General features: G+C 33.6%; 2 protein-coding genes across 3 annotated transcripts; one reads left to right on the top strand and one right to left on the bottom strand.

Moving 5' to 3' along the window:
- Positions 1 to 200: 200 nt before the first annotated feature.
- LOC107864505 (purple acid phosphatase 15) lies at positions 201 to 6,511 on the top strand. Of its 2 annotated transcripts, XM_016710893.2 has the most exons (8): positions 201 to 1,379; positions 2,588 to 2,779; positions 3,172 to 3,505; positions 3,751 to 3,968; positions 4,120 to 4,310; positions 4,419 to 4,703; positions 5,338 to 5,454; positions 6,303 to 6,511. In XM_016710893.2, exons 1-8 carry the CDS (start codon positions 1,103 to 1,105, stop codon positions 6,312 to 6,314), a joined length of 1,626 nt encoding a protein of 541 aa, XP_016566379.1. In that variant the 5' UTR covers positions 201 to 1,102; the 3' UTR covers positions 6,315 to 6,511. The 2 variants fall into 2 exon arrangements, with proteins under 2 accessions (XP_016566379.1, XP_016566378.1); XM_016710892.2 differs by having other exon boundaries at positions 5,338 to 6,511.
- A 1,510-nt stretch (positions 6,512 to 8,021) lies between these two features.
- On the bottom strand, positions 8,022 to 11,951 carry LOC107864503 (PLASMODESMATA CALLOSE-BINDING PROTEIN 3). The gene is made up of 3 exons (XM_016710891.2): positions 11,381 to 11,951; positions 10,452 to 10,485; positions 8,022 to 8,657 (listed from the first exon to the last, which is right to left on the bottom strand). Exons 1-3 carry the CDS (start codon positions 11,691 to 11,693, stop codon positions 8,402 to 8,404), a joined length of 603 nt encoding a protein of 200 aa, XP_016566377.1. The 5' UTR covers positions 11,694 to 11,951; the 3' UTR covers positions 8,022 to 8,401.
- Positions 11,952 to 14,205: the final 2,254 nt, after the last annotated feature.

Below are 14,205 nucleotides of genomic sequence, written 5' to 3'. Positions count from 1 at the left end.
TATTTGCTACTTTTACGAGCAACAAATATTATATACTCCATCTGTTAGGCTAGAATAGAAAAATAACAGCACCTTTTAATTTTTTCTAAAAATCATTGTGTCCTAATCAATTTTCATACCTTCGTTAAATTCACGTGATGTTTATCACTTTCTACTAACAATATATATTATGTACTTAATCTAATAGTCTAGGTCACATAGAAAAAATATTTGAATTGAAAATCTCAGATTCTCAATCTATTTCATTGGCGGCCATAAGGACAAGGTGCAACAACACTTCTTTTTTCCAAATTTAAAAATTCCAGAAATCAGAAAAAAATAAAAATAAAATAATCCACTGTTTCATTTTCCCACCTTTTCTAGCAAATTCCTTTTTGTGCCATGGTTTATAGAGCATGTAACTTTTTTTATTTTTTTTGGTAAGTACTTATTTTACTTTAGTATATATAAATGTCATTGTTTCAATCTTTTCTTGGAGCATATTTAGAGCATATTCCTTAGTTATCAACTTTCTTTAAGCTTTGTTTGCTATAGTTATTATAACCCCTTATCATTTTTATTAGGGGTTATTGTGATGAAGTTTGAATCTTTATCTATACTTTTGTCACCCCTTTTGGTTTCTTAAGTTTTTTGTATTTGGTTTGATTGAGGCATGCAAATTCTTGAATGATTATGAAGTATTGTTGGGTGGTTATTGGGATTATTGTGCTAAAGTTTGAATCTTTATCTATATTTTTGTGACCCCTTTTGGTTTCTTGAGGTTTTTAACCTGGAATTTGGTTAATTGGGGCATGCAAATTCTTGAATGATTAACTATTGTGGGGTTGTGGTGTAATCTTGGTTTTGGTTTATACTGGGATTATTGTGCTAAAGTTTGAATTTTTATCTATTTTTTTTGTCAACCCTTTTGGTTTCTTGAGTTTTTTTCACCTGGAATATGGTTAATTGGGGCATGCAAATTCTTGAATGATCAATCTTGGTTTGGTTTATACTGGAGTTATTGTGCTAAAGTTTGAATCTTTATCTATATTTTTGTCAACCCTTTTGGTTTCTTGAGGTTATTAGCCTGGAATTTGGTTATTTGGGGCATGAAAATTGTTGCATGATTATGAAGTATTGTGGGGTTGTGGTGTCAGTCTTGGTTTGGTTTTTGGTTTTTGTGAGTCTTGTTGAGGTTAATAAGGGGCAAATTCCAACCACACTTGATGGACCCTTCAAGCCAGTGACTGTCCCTTTGGACCAAAGTTTTAGGGGACATGCTGTAGATTTGCCAGACAATGACCCTAGAGTTCAAAGGACTGTTAAAGGATTTGAGCCTGAGCAGATATCTGTTTCACTTTCTTCTACTTATGACTCTCTTTGGATTTCTTGGGTTACAGGTAATTTTGTTATAATTTTCTCCTTTTGTTTTAGTTTGAATTTTAAAATTTTAGCTCGGAAACAGCCTCTCTACTTTATCTGTGCTAGTGGTATGGACCTCAGACCCCACTTTGTGGGAATACACTGGGTATGTTGTTGTTGTTGTTGTTTAAATTTTAGCTCGATGAATTAATGCTTGTATCAATTATATATGGTGTCTGTTGGCTCAAAACACTTCTTAAGGAATGAATATTCTTGAGTCTTTTCTCGCAATGGCAATGGCAATGTCCAATGCTTATCTATAAAATGTATGTGGATTCAATTTTCAGTCACAAATCTGAGTTGATAAAATTGGATATGAGCACCGTATTGGATTATAAAAGATTGGACATAAAATATCTTCTTTGATATCAGCACGATATTGGATATAGAAGATTGGACAAAATTGGATATGAGCACAATTTAACACATGTCCAACTTTTAATTGACAGTGATATGAACACAATATTGGCTATGAAAGATCCTCTTTATCGGTTTGTTCAAGTTTAAATTGCCTCTTTTTTCACTGTTTGTTCAGCCGAGGGTTTTTAGGAAGCAACCTCTATACCTTCTCAAAGGTTGGGGTAAGGTCTGCGTACACTTTACCCCTATGTTGCTCCAACTCGTCAAAAAAGTCAATGCGTGCGTGTTGGATTCTCCAAAAGCCATGTATTTTTAGAGAATCAGATTACATTGGGTTTTTTTGTTGTTGGTTGTTGTAGTTGTTGAGTTCTATGTACTTGGATTAGCTGATTAGAAAGCCTTAACATCTTCCAGCTGAGATATGTTATATTTAATTAACGGTCACCAAATTTGAGTTGAGAAATTGGAAACTTTGATACAAGATTATATGCTTTTTAGTCATGGCTAACTTTTGGTTTGTAGTTTTATGAGCATATTACTAGATATTGGTTTTTTTAATTGGTTTGTGCAATTTTAAATTGTGTGAGATGAGATGTATTTTGGCTCACTGATTAGAGGCCTTGCCCTGCTTCAAATACCTTCTCTTTTGAGCCAAGGATCCATCGGAAACCTCTCTGCCCTGCAAAGGTAGGGGTAAGGTTTACGTACATCTTACCCTCGCCAGACCCCACTTGTGGGACTACACTAGGTATGATGTTGTTTCTTTTGGCCTTAACATCCTTGATCTGAGATGGATTTAAGAATGTGTGCGTTACTGTATTTGCAGGGGAATATCAAATTGGTGGCAAGATCAAACCATTGGATCCGAGTAAAGTTGGTAGTGTTGTTCAATATGGGAAAGATAAATCCTCCTTGAGACGCAAAGCGATTGGCCAGTCCCTTATTTATAATCAACTTTATCCATTTGAAGGACTTCAAAACTACACTTCTGGAATCATACACCATGTCCAACTTACAGGTATCCTAGCGGAAACTTGATAGCTGTTTCTCTGTCCTAGTTGAATTTCCATTGCACTAAGCTCGGGTTCAGCAGAGTATTAAGCGATAGTCTTAGTCGAATTTCAGATTGTGTTAGCACTTTCACTTTACATGTCATGTTTTTTCTAGGAGTCGAAAATATAAAGAACTTAGTATTTTTTATTTTGTATTTTATTGTTTGTTTTATTTTTATAATATTGGCCTGAGATGAGTTCAAATGGAGTAGTCAATGAGGATTCATATAGCCGACACCAACTGACTGGTTTTGGACCATTGTGAAGGTTTAACTAATTTCAGAATGCAAGTCTCCCATGGCAGTGATTTGTTTGTCATATTTGATTTAGTTATTTGGTGCAAATTTTCCTGCTGCAGGGTTGAAACCGGCCACGTTATACTATTATCGATGTGGAGATCCTTATATACCAGCTATGAGTTCTATCTATCATTTCAAGACCATGCCTATTTCTTCATCAACAAGCTATCCGAAGAGAATAGCAATTGTAGGTGACCTTGGTCTCACATACAATACCACTTCCACACTTAGTCATTTGACGGGGAACAATCCAGATCTTGTTCTATTAGTGGGAGATGTTACGTATGCTAACTTGTATCTCACAAATGGAACTGGCTCAGACTGCTATTCTTGCTCATTTCCCGACACTCCAATACATGAGACATATCAACCTCGGTGGGACTACTGGGGAAGGTGAGAACTTGAATCCTTTTTCCCATTCAAAATTTTACTTTACACATCTCGAGTAAAGTAATAATACATAATTCATTACGTAGAACAAAATGGATACTTCAACTTTTGTACCGAGAGTTTAATATTCAACAGGGATAATCCCTAATTATTCATAAACGACCAGTTTTTGATTTCCGTCAGAGCAGAAAAACATGTATATTTCAGTAGTTTAATTGGTGCTTCCGTTTCTGACATTGTCTCAATAGATATATGCAGCCGCTGGTGTCCAAAATTCCCATCATGGTGGTGGAGGGGAACCATGAGATAGAAGAACAAGTTGGAAATCAGACATTTGCAGCCTATCGTTCTCGCTTTGCTTTCCCATCAAAAGAAAGTGGATCATCATCGCCGTTTTACTATTCTTTTAATGCGGGAGGCATACACTTCATCATGCTCGGGGGATATGTCGCCTATAATAAATCAGGTAAACAACACGCTCAGCCTTTCTTCAATTTTGTAACTCTTTCCCTTTTGTTATGCTTTTAGTCAACATCGACAAATTATCTTAAATCGTCTATCAACTGGTTTCGACAAATTTAGTAAAGTGTTATGATTTTCTAAGCTTATGATTACAGATGATCAATACAAGTGGTTGGAGAAGGACCTGGCTAATGTTGATAGGACAGTTACTCCATGGCTCATTGCCACTTGGCATCCACCTTGGTACTCTACTTACACGGCACACTATCGAGAAGCTGAATGTATGAAGGTAGCGATGGAAGAGTTGTTGTACGAGTATGGCGTCGATTTAGTCTTCAATGGACACGTAAGTTCAAGACTAATATACCGATATCTGAGAGCACATAAACTACTTTGTACCATTCTAGGTGCAGAATGATGAACGTTCATTTTGTTATTTTATCATAACCTGCAGGTTCATGCCTATGAAAGGACCAACAGAGTCTATAAGTACAAACTGGATCCTTGCGGTCCAGTTCATATAACTGTCGGTGATGGTGGAAACCGCGAGAAGATGGCGATTGGACATGCTGACGAGCCTGGCAAATGTCCTGAACCAGCTAGCACACCGGACAAATTTATGGGCGGATTCTGTGCCTATAATTTTACATCAGGTCCAGCAGCTGGCAACTTCTGCTGGGATCAACAACCTGAATATAGTGCATATAGAGAAAGTAGCTTCGGCCATGGAATACTCGAGGTAAATTTATGTCTCTTTCACCATAAAATTAAGAGTTCTCAAAAACACATCAAAACTATCACTTTTTTGCAAGTTTCACACCTCAAACTACTCGTCGTTCCATTTATTACCTAAACTATCACTCAACTTTGTATTAAAACACACTTCGATACTGAGTTTGAAGATGTTTTGTAGCACAAGATCATATTGAAATCTCGTTTTATAGACCGTTTGGAGATAGCTACAACTTGTCAAATGCCTATAAACCAAAATAACGTGCCCCGGCTTTGGTCTAGTGGCTAGGCGTACATCTTGAGTTTGAATGCTGCAACAGCGATAAACATGGTATTTGAGTAGACAAGGCTAGCGTAGAGGGGGAGACACATCATCAACCTAGTTTCAAACCATGCGCTAGCTTGCCCTCGGGGATTTCTTGGTTACGTATAAAGTTCTGAATCGTCATTTTACAGACTGTTTTGAGTGATTCATCATGTTACGCATAGGTTCAAGATAGAAAGTGAGCCCTTCTATTTCTTTGATGCACACGAGTTTTTCACGTTTCTGCTTCCACAGTTGCTTTAGCGCGATAACCACTTTGCGCGTTCCGTTCTAGTTCTTGATGGTCACATATTTGTTCTTGTGGATAATTTTGCAGGTGAAAAATGAGACACATGCTCTATGGACATGGCATAGGAACCAAGATATGTACAACAAAGCTGGAGATATAATTTACATAGTAAGGCAACCTGACAAATGCCTTGTTAAAACAAAGGTAATTAAACCCTGGCCAATACAAAAATACTAAAATACAAAATTGTTAGGACTCATAGTTTTTTCTTTTTCTTTTTTCAAAAGTACTAAAATTCAAAGTTGCCTCTGGTCACATGAGGTCACGGGTTCAAGCCTTGGAAACAGCAGCCTCTGGCAGAAATGCAAGGTAAGGCTGCGTACGATACACCCTTGTGGTGGGGCCCTTCCCCGGACACCGCGCATAGCGGTAGTTTTAGTGCACTGGGCTGTCTTTTTTTTTTTTTTTTTCTTTTTTCAAAATTGAATTTATACTCTAGGCAGAGTGTATAGCGGCCTTTTATTACGATAACACGAATATTCTTAGTACATCAAAAATTGTTGCTTAATTCAAGAAACTCTACTTTTGTTGTATATTTTGAAAGAGATTGCTACATTAGAATTTTTAATATTTTCTGTAATTTATATATGATTTATTATGAATGTAATGAAAAGTGGAAACTCATTGGTTAGAGTTACGCAGATATTAAAATAGAAGGACTAGTTATTCTATTATTTACTTCGGATAAAATAATACATAAATTCACTCATAATTTATATCGATATTATTCATATGAGATTGTAAAATGATAGCCAAAAATGCTCCAAACATGATATTAGCAACCAAACAACTCCTTAAAATCTTCTATTTTTTCATCCACTTATTAAGTTTTTACTTGCAATGAGGTATGTCAAATTGTATGTATTCAATCCTGAAAACATTTTATTTTATTTTTTGCAATTTACATGCATCAATTTGGTTAAATCTTTATATTTTCTGCTATTTATTTATGATTAAACTTATTTTTTGCTTAAAATCTTCTTTATTTTAAGGTTATTTATTAAATGGAAATTAAGTATCATTCGTGGAGAAATCAAATATAGAAGCAGATGATGGGAGACAAAGGCAAACGTGATTAGAGACAATGTACCAATTTTGCATTTTATCAAATCATAAATAATGAAAATTTCAAAAGTTATATTTGGATTCCAAAATATATATTGATACTCATTTTAGAAAATTATTTTTTGAAATTTCTCTACGTTAAAGGTGTTTTTTTTTTTTTTTTTTTATTAACTATCATCTCTTTAATAATTCGAATCGGTCGTAAAAGAACACAGTTCTATCGTAAAAACTGACATGCATTCGATGTATATATATCAAACGAATGTTCTTTGTTATGGTTAAGTAATTAAGTAAAATGCATGTTAATTAATTATGGTTATATAACATGAATTTCGATGTATATATATCAAACGAATGTTCTTTGTTATGGTTAAGTAATTAAGTAAAATGCATGTTAATTAATTATGGTTATATAACATGAATTCTAAATATGGTTATATAACATGAATTCTAAATTTAAATACATATTATGCATGTATTGATTTGATGTATATATCAAGTGTGTGTAAGTTTTAATCATGTATATAGCGCGTTGCAATGTCACCTTGTATGTATGTTGATGAAAGATAACAGTAACATCAAGGTACATGCAAATTGATCTGAAATATCATAAATAAAACCAAAAGACACTTTTAGGGTGTGTTTGGTATGAAAGAAAATGTTTTTCAAATTAATTTATTTTTCTTAAATCTAAGGAAAATGACTTACTTTCAAAAAGTAAGGAAAAGATTTTCTAAAACTCTCTTTCAAACTCACTTTAAAGTTGAAATGTTCATACAATTCTCAAAATTATTTACCCCACCCCCAATACCTTATCACCCCGACACCACCCCTACCCCCACCCCATCCCCAACCCCACCCTCCACCCTCCACCCTCCAAAATTCAATTGTTTTAAAAAGTATTTCAAAAAATTTTTTTTAGTCCATCCCCTACTTACACCCCACTCCTACCCCTACCAGCCCCCTTCCAAAAACAATATCTATATTTTATTAAAAAATTCAAACTTTTCTCTTATCCCCCACCCCCACCCTCCCTCCCCTCTTACCAACCCCCCCCCCCCTCCCCCCCCCCCCCCCCCCCCCCCCCCCATCCCAACCTAAAAAAAAAACATTTTCCTTCATACCTAACACCCCCTTAAAGCTATTGGTCTTAAAGTAGGAGTAAATAGAATTATTTTTAGGGAAAAAACAAAAGACACTTTTAAAGCTATTGGTCTTAAAGTAGGAGTAAATAGAATTATTTTTAGGCAAAATTCAGAAATAACATACTTATCCCCTTAATTATGAGTTTTATAATTACATAATATAACATAACAAGTTATATTTTGTATTTTTGCAAACTGTTGCTACAAAAATGCAAATACATATGATTTTTATGCCCTTATGATCGATATGTATTTTGTATTTTTACAAACTGTTGCTACAAAAATATAAATACATACAAATACATATGCTAAAAAATGTAATTTGATAAATGTGTTGCTATTTTTTATAATTTATGTATTTTTTCCTTATTTTTACTTCATTTTGGATCATAGTTCCAAGAATCTATATTAAGTATAATGATATTTATTTTCAATTTGAAAAGCAAAGTATAAACCAAATGAATTGGATAAACAACATACTAGCAAATCAATTCGATTCAATAAAATTCGAAACGTTTTCCATGTTTCTTTATAACCGGAAAATCTCCGAGGGCCAGTGACGCACATTCTTTAGATAATGGGCCCACCTCTACCACATTGATTCAAATTCATGACGTGTATCTAACTCACATATCATGTGTTACGCCTCATAATAGGCTGGAGTTTTCATAATAGCAAAATGAAAACTTCTATTTTTCTAACCAAAATTGTACTGTCCTAGCCTTAAAACACTAGCAAATGTATGGCTATATTCTAACCAAGAATGGCTACAACGACAACAAGTGGGGTCTGAGGAGGGTAAGTGTACGCAATCCATATCATTATCTTAGAGGTGAAATACAGAGACTGTTTCCGATAGACCCCCGGCTAATCAGGAATGGCTACAAGAATTGAAAAATATGAAGGAAAAGGAGCATAAGTAATGCAGCAGGAACCAAATTTGACAACTTGGGAGAAGCATTAGAAGTCTCCGAGTCAGGAATATCAGGTCCAACGCGCGGTGTTGTTCCTCCATAGCCATTTACAAGCCCCGGTGGTGGTGGAAAAAGAACCGGTGTTGTGGCTGGTGTAGAGCCTCCGGTTGAGCCACCACCACGGGGGCTTGGAGTAGTAGTAGTAGTAGAGCCACCAGAAGTGCTGAAAATTTCACACAATCCAAAGTTGTACATCAGAATGCTAGTGTAATCTCACAGGTGAGGACTAGAGAATCGTGTATATGACAACAATAACTTGGACATACACGTGAATTGGAAGAGCAAATGATCATAACAAATGAGTTTCATTCAACTCTTTTAATTCTTACTTTACTAGTTAGTGGTGTACCAAAGAACCAAATGTGTCAAGACGATGGCATAAATAAGTTCAACTATTAGTAGGTGACATAGCTAAGTCATTTCTAAAAGTTCGATTACATAACTAATACCATTAGTAGTTTTTTCAATATAGGACTCCGCATAACTAATACATCTCTGAATTTCGATATTAAACTCTATTGACAATGTCAATTTACGTTTACTCAAACTTTTTAAAAATGTCGCTGGATGCGGACCCTCCAAGAACATTAGAAGTATCCGACTCGGATACAACGTAGACTTAGGGGTCGTATGGTCTGCGGACAATTTTATCCCACATAACAGATGAGATAAAATAATCTCAAGTTGAATGAAATACGATACCAAACGGCCCCTATTATACACTACATAAGTTAAATCCATTCACAGTATGGAAATGTATTGTCAAAATCAAAATGCTGTGCTCGAGATATATGACTATTTTCTAGCTGGCTTTTGCAGCCTTTCTAAGACTAAAGAGGACAATATAGCAAAACAAAACACCAAAATAATGCCCCTAAGGGAGTGGTTTGAGTTGGTTTTGAGGGGACTTCCCATATCTAGGTTGCGGGTTCGATCCACCCCTAATGCCTTCTCAATCGAGCTAGTTGCATAGGGTTTATCTAGTGCGGTTTATATCTCCTGTGTGGTTTGTGAGCTATTGCACAGTAAGGGATTTACAGAGTGCTCACCCGAAGGACAGAAGGTGTAGCGGCTGCGGGTTTTACTGGAGTTTCCAAAAAAAAAAAACACCAAAATAATCCTACCCTATGCACACTGACACTAGAGATTCTCCAATATACACAATTTCAATGCCCCATATAAACCACTAAATTGAAAAACAAAGATCCAAATATTTACATCAAGTCAAATATTATGATCTTGACATATAAAGTTTATCATCAATAGTAACATATCAAGTATAATCACATTATGTTTGTGTAATCTTACTCCTAACTAGTGAAGATAGCGAGATTGTTACAGATCGGATAGATTAAATTTATAACATAGTAATTGATAAAATTATTGTCATGTAATCAGGAGGTCACAAATTCGAGCGGTGAAAACAATCTCTTGCAGAAATACAAAAATATAAGGTAACACTGTGTACAATATAATAGACCAATATGATTCGCCCTTTCCTAGATGTCACGCATAAACGGAAGCTTAATGCGCTGAATGTTTTTTTTTTAAAAAAAAAAATGCTACAGAGTAACTATGATTAAGTAATTATATTTCCTCCCACAACTCTTTATAAAAAATGAAAATTAATCTAAGACTTTTTTTTTTAAATGAAACCACTAGATTATGTGCATAAAACCTAAATTAATAACATATAGTCTTTTTTTTTTTTTTTTGACCTTAAATATGATTTTGTTTTAGTTTTGCACTCCAAGTGTAAAGAACATATCCAACATTCTTTTGGTATAGTCAAAGTAAAAGAAACAAACATAATCTGTAAAGAGATAAAATAACCTACGAAGTGTTCTTTGAGATCTTTGCTCTCCACAAAATTCTCTTAACACTTTTTCCTTTTTTAACTAAGACAACTTTCAAGAAAATTAAAAAAAAAAATGTAATAGAAAGTTAAAGTTCTTACCTTGGAGATGCTGGATAAACACAAGATCCATAACCTACATTACAACCAAAAAAAAAAAAAAACAGCTCAATCACTTAATTTTAATCTATAAAATAAAGACACAAAAACTTATTATTCAACTTTTTTTGTGTGAATTTGAACACAGGGTATAATAATCTTCAATTTTTCTTAAACCAAAGTTACATATTTTAAAAATAACACACAAAAACTTTTTCTTTATAGTATAATAATCAAGTGGTCCAACTAAATCCAAACATTCACCCAAAAACTTCATATTCAAGATTTCAACTCAAAAACTTATGGTTCACAAAAGCTACTATATATGTAGTAACCCATAGTAAAAGTTAATAATTTAAATTATTTATAAAAAAATTAAGAAAATCATAGTAAGAGAAAATAAGTTTTTTTTTTTAAACTCCAAGTTCCAACAAATCCAAATGTATACCACATAGGCCTAATTTGAAGACTCGAATCCCAAAGCTAAACCTCTTATTCACCTATCATATTATAGCTCATTATAATAAGTAGCTAATAATTCAAAATATTTTTAAAAAAATCTAAAAAATTTTAATAGTAAAAGAAAAAAGTTGTCATAGTCGTGGAATGATTAGAATTCCTCCATCCTTGGTCAAAGGTTTCGGGGCTCAGACTCTAGACATAAAAAAAAATCATATTGACAACATTACAGCTCTAGAAATGAACCCTACAATACGTAAATACAAATTAATCGAACTTTAATAGGATCACTCCATCCTTAGCCAAAGGTCTCGGAGCTCAAACTCTGAGCATAAAAAAATTCTTATCGACAACATTACACCCCTAGAAATGAACCCTACCATGCGTGAATACAAATTAATCGGACTCCAATGGAGATATTGAACGTGCAGAATGACAAACCAATAACAAGAAAGTTGCAAAAAAAGATTTACTTGGATCAGTTTTGGCAATGTTAGCAGTGCCAGCAAAGTCACAAGAACCAGGTGCTCTATTCATCCTTTGATAAAAACTATTAAAAGCATAAGAAGCATGAGCTTGAATAGTATTTGGAAGATAACAAAGTCCATTTTCCAATAATGGTGCACAATCTGCACCAGAAAAACATGCATAATCTAATGCATTTTGTAATGATTGTTCACTTGCATCACTTCTTGTTACACACCATGTTGCTTTTACTCTAACTATTTGAGTGAAAAGTGAAAAACACATTACAAGAACCACCAAATGAAATGGTGGTTTTGCCATTGATATGAAGGTAAAAAGATCAAGAAATTATATGGTGTTTTTGTTCTTTTGCTTTTTTGGTTTGTGTGGGGTTTGAGAGTGGGAAGTTTGGAGTGACAAGTTGGTGTTTTTTTGGGGGGTTAAAGGAAGAAAAAGAGGGAAAAAAAATAAAGGGAAAGAGGGGAATGTTTGTAGTATAGTGTAGACAAAAGGACCACAAGTAGAGTATAAGGGAGGGTGGGGGTTTACGTAGATGCGGATTCAGAATTTTGAAGTTTATAAATTTTTATAACCAGTGATGGAGTTGTATGTAATTGAGGGGTGTTGACCGACACTTTTTTGTCGGATATTACACTATGTAGTTAGATGAAAATGATTTTTATGTATATATTATGTATTGACGCTCCTTGACTTCTTTATAGATGCGGATTCAGAATTTTGAAGTTTATAAATTTTTATAACGAGTGGTGGAGTCTTATGTAATTGAGGGGGTGTTGATTGATGCTCTTTTGTTGAAAAATCGCACTATGTAGTTAGGTAAAAATAATTTTTTATGTATATATTACGTATTGACACTTTTTAATTTCTTCGTGAATCTACTTTTTTATATTCTGACATTTTTTAATGAAAAGTCTGATTCAACTACTATTTAAAATAATTTTAAATTAATATATAATAATAATAATAATTAAATTCACAATAAGAGATTTATAGATATTACTTATTACATTCGTAGAGGCGGAATAAGGATTTTGAAGTTTAATTTATAAATTTTTATAATCAATGATGGAGTCATATGTAATTGAGGGGGTGTTGACCGATACTCTTTTGTCGGAAAATTACACTATATGTTGGTTGGTAAAAATGATTTTTTATGTGTATATTATATATTGCCACTTTTTACCCTCTTCGTGAATCTACTTCATTATATTCTGACATTTTTTAGTGAAAATTCTGACTCAACTACTGTTTCTAACAATTTTAAATTAATTGGAGTAAGATTAAGTACACACAATCTGACTTAAACCTCATTTATTTATGAGAATACATTAAATAAATTGTATATGTATTAGTAAATATTGGCTACAAAATAAATAAAGCAAGAAAGGAATTAGTAACAAGAAGATGGTCACTCTTGTCTTTTTATTTTTTAATGTATTCTTTCAGCTGTTTCCTTTTTCTTTTGTTTTGTTCCTTTTGTAGGTTTGCTTTTTTCTTTGTTGGTGTTTTGAGATTTGACTACTTTGAAACTCAAGAACTAAATGAATGTTTTCTTGGACTAAAAATACAATCTATTATATTAAAATTTCCGCTATTCGCGAGATTTGAAGAAAAATCAAATCATAAGAGTTTATTGTATGTTGTCTTACTTTGTATTTCTGTTAAATATTGTTTTCACAACTTGAATACATGATCTCCTGATTACATTACAACGACTTTATATAAAAGTTTTCGTTATGTGCGAGATTTGGAGAAAAGTCGTATCATAAGGGTTTACTGTATACAGTCTTATCTTGTATTTCAGCCAGACATTATTTCCACGACTTGAACTCATGATCTCTTGATTACGTGACAACAACTTTATACTAAAGTTTTCGTTATGTGCGGGATTTGGAGAAAATTCGGATCATAAGAGTTTATTGTATGCAGTCCTACCTTGTATTTCAGCCAGACACTATTTCCACGACTTGAACCCATGATCTCCTGATTAGATGACAATAACTTTGTATAAAAGTTTCCGTTATGTGTGGGATTTGGAGAAAAGTCGGATCATAAGGGTCTATTGTATGCAGTTTTACCTTATATTTCAGTTAGACATTGTTTTCACGACTTGAACTCGTGATCTCCTGATTACAGGACAATAACTTTATATTAAAGTTTCCTCTATATGCGGGATTTGGAGAAAAGTCGGATCATAAGGGTCTACTGTATGCAGTCTTACCTTGTATTTCAGTTGGACACTGTTTCCACGACTTAAACGCATGATCTCCTGATTACATGAAAAAACAACTTCAGCAGTTACGCCAAGCTATCCGTCCAATGTTTTCTTGGACTGATGATATTATTTGTTTCTTTTTGTGTGTATTTTAACCTGAATGGATGTCTTTATTATGGGTTTGAAGATTCTTTTTCCTTAATTTGAGCCTGGTTGTCTTGGAACTTACCAAAGTAACTACAAGGTACAGAACAAGTAAATATTTGTTGTGTTCGATGTTTATATCAAATTAATGAATGCATGATGTGTATTTGAAAGTTTTTGCAAGTTACCGGTACATATTTCAAGCTACTATCCATGTTTAAGTGAAAAAAAAAATACTTTATAGCATTCCAGATGAGATAAACAAGAATATTCCATGTGGTTAGCTATCTAACCTTTAATAATAATTTCACATTTTATTTCGAAATTATTATTGTGTACGTCGAAGGAAAGCCTTGAAGTAACTGATAAAATTGTTGTCATGTGACCAAAAGGTCATAGGTTCATGCAGCCTCTGACAGAAATACAAGAAAAGGCTGCGTACAACACTTTTTT

Source organism: Capsicum annuum, chromosome 3 (assembly GCF_002878395.1).
Source record: "Capsicum annuum cultivar UCD-10X-F1 chromosome 3, UCD10Xv1.1, whole genome shotgun sequence".
NCBI classification, from domain to species: Eukaryota; Viridiplantae; Streptophyta; class Magnoliopsida; order Solanales; family Solanaceae; genus Capsicum; species Capsicum annuum.
Note: the sequence above shows the minus strand (reverse complement) of the source record. Positions and strands in the feature narration are given on the sequence as shown.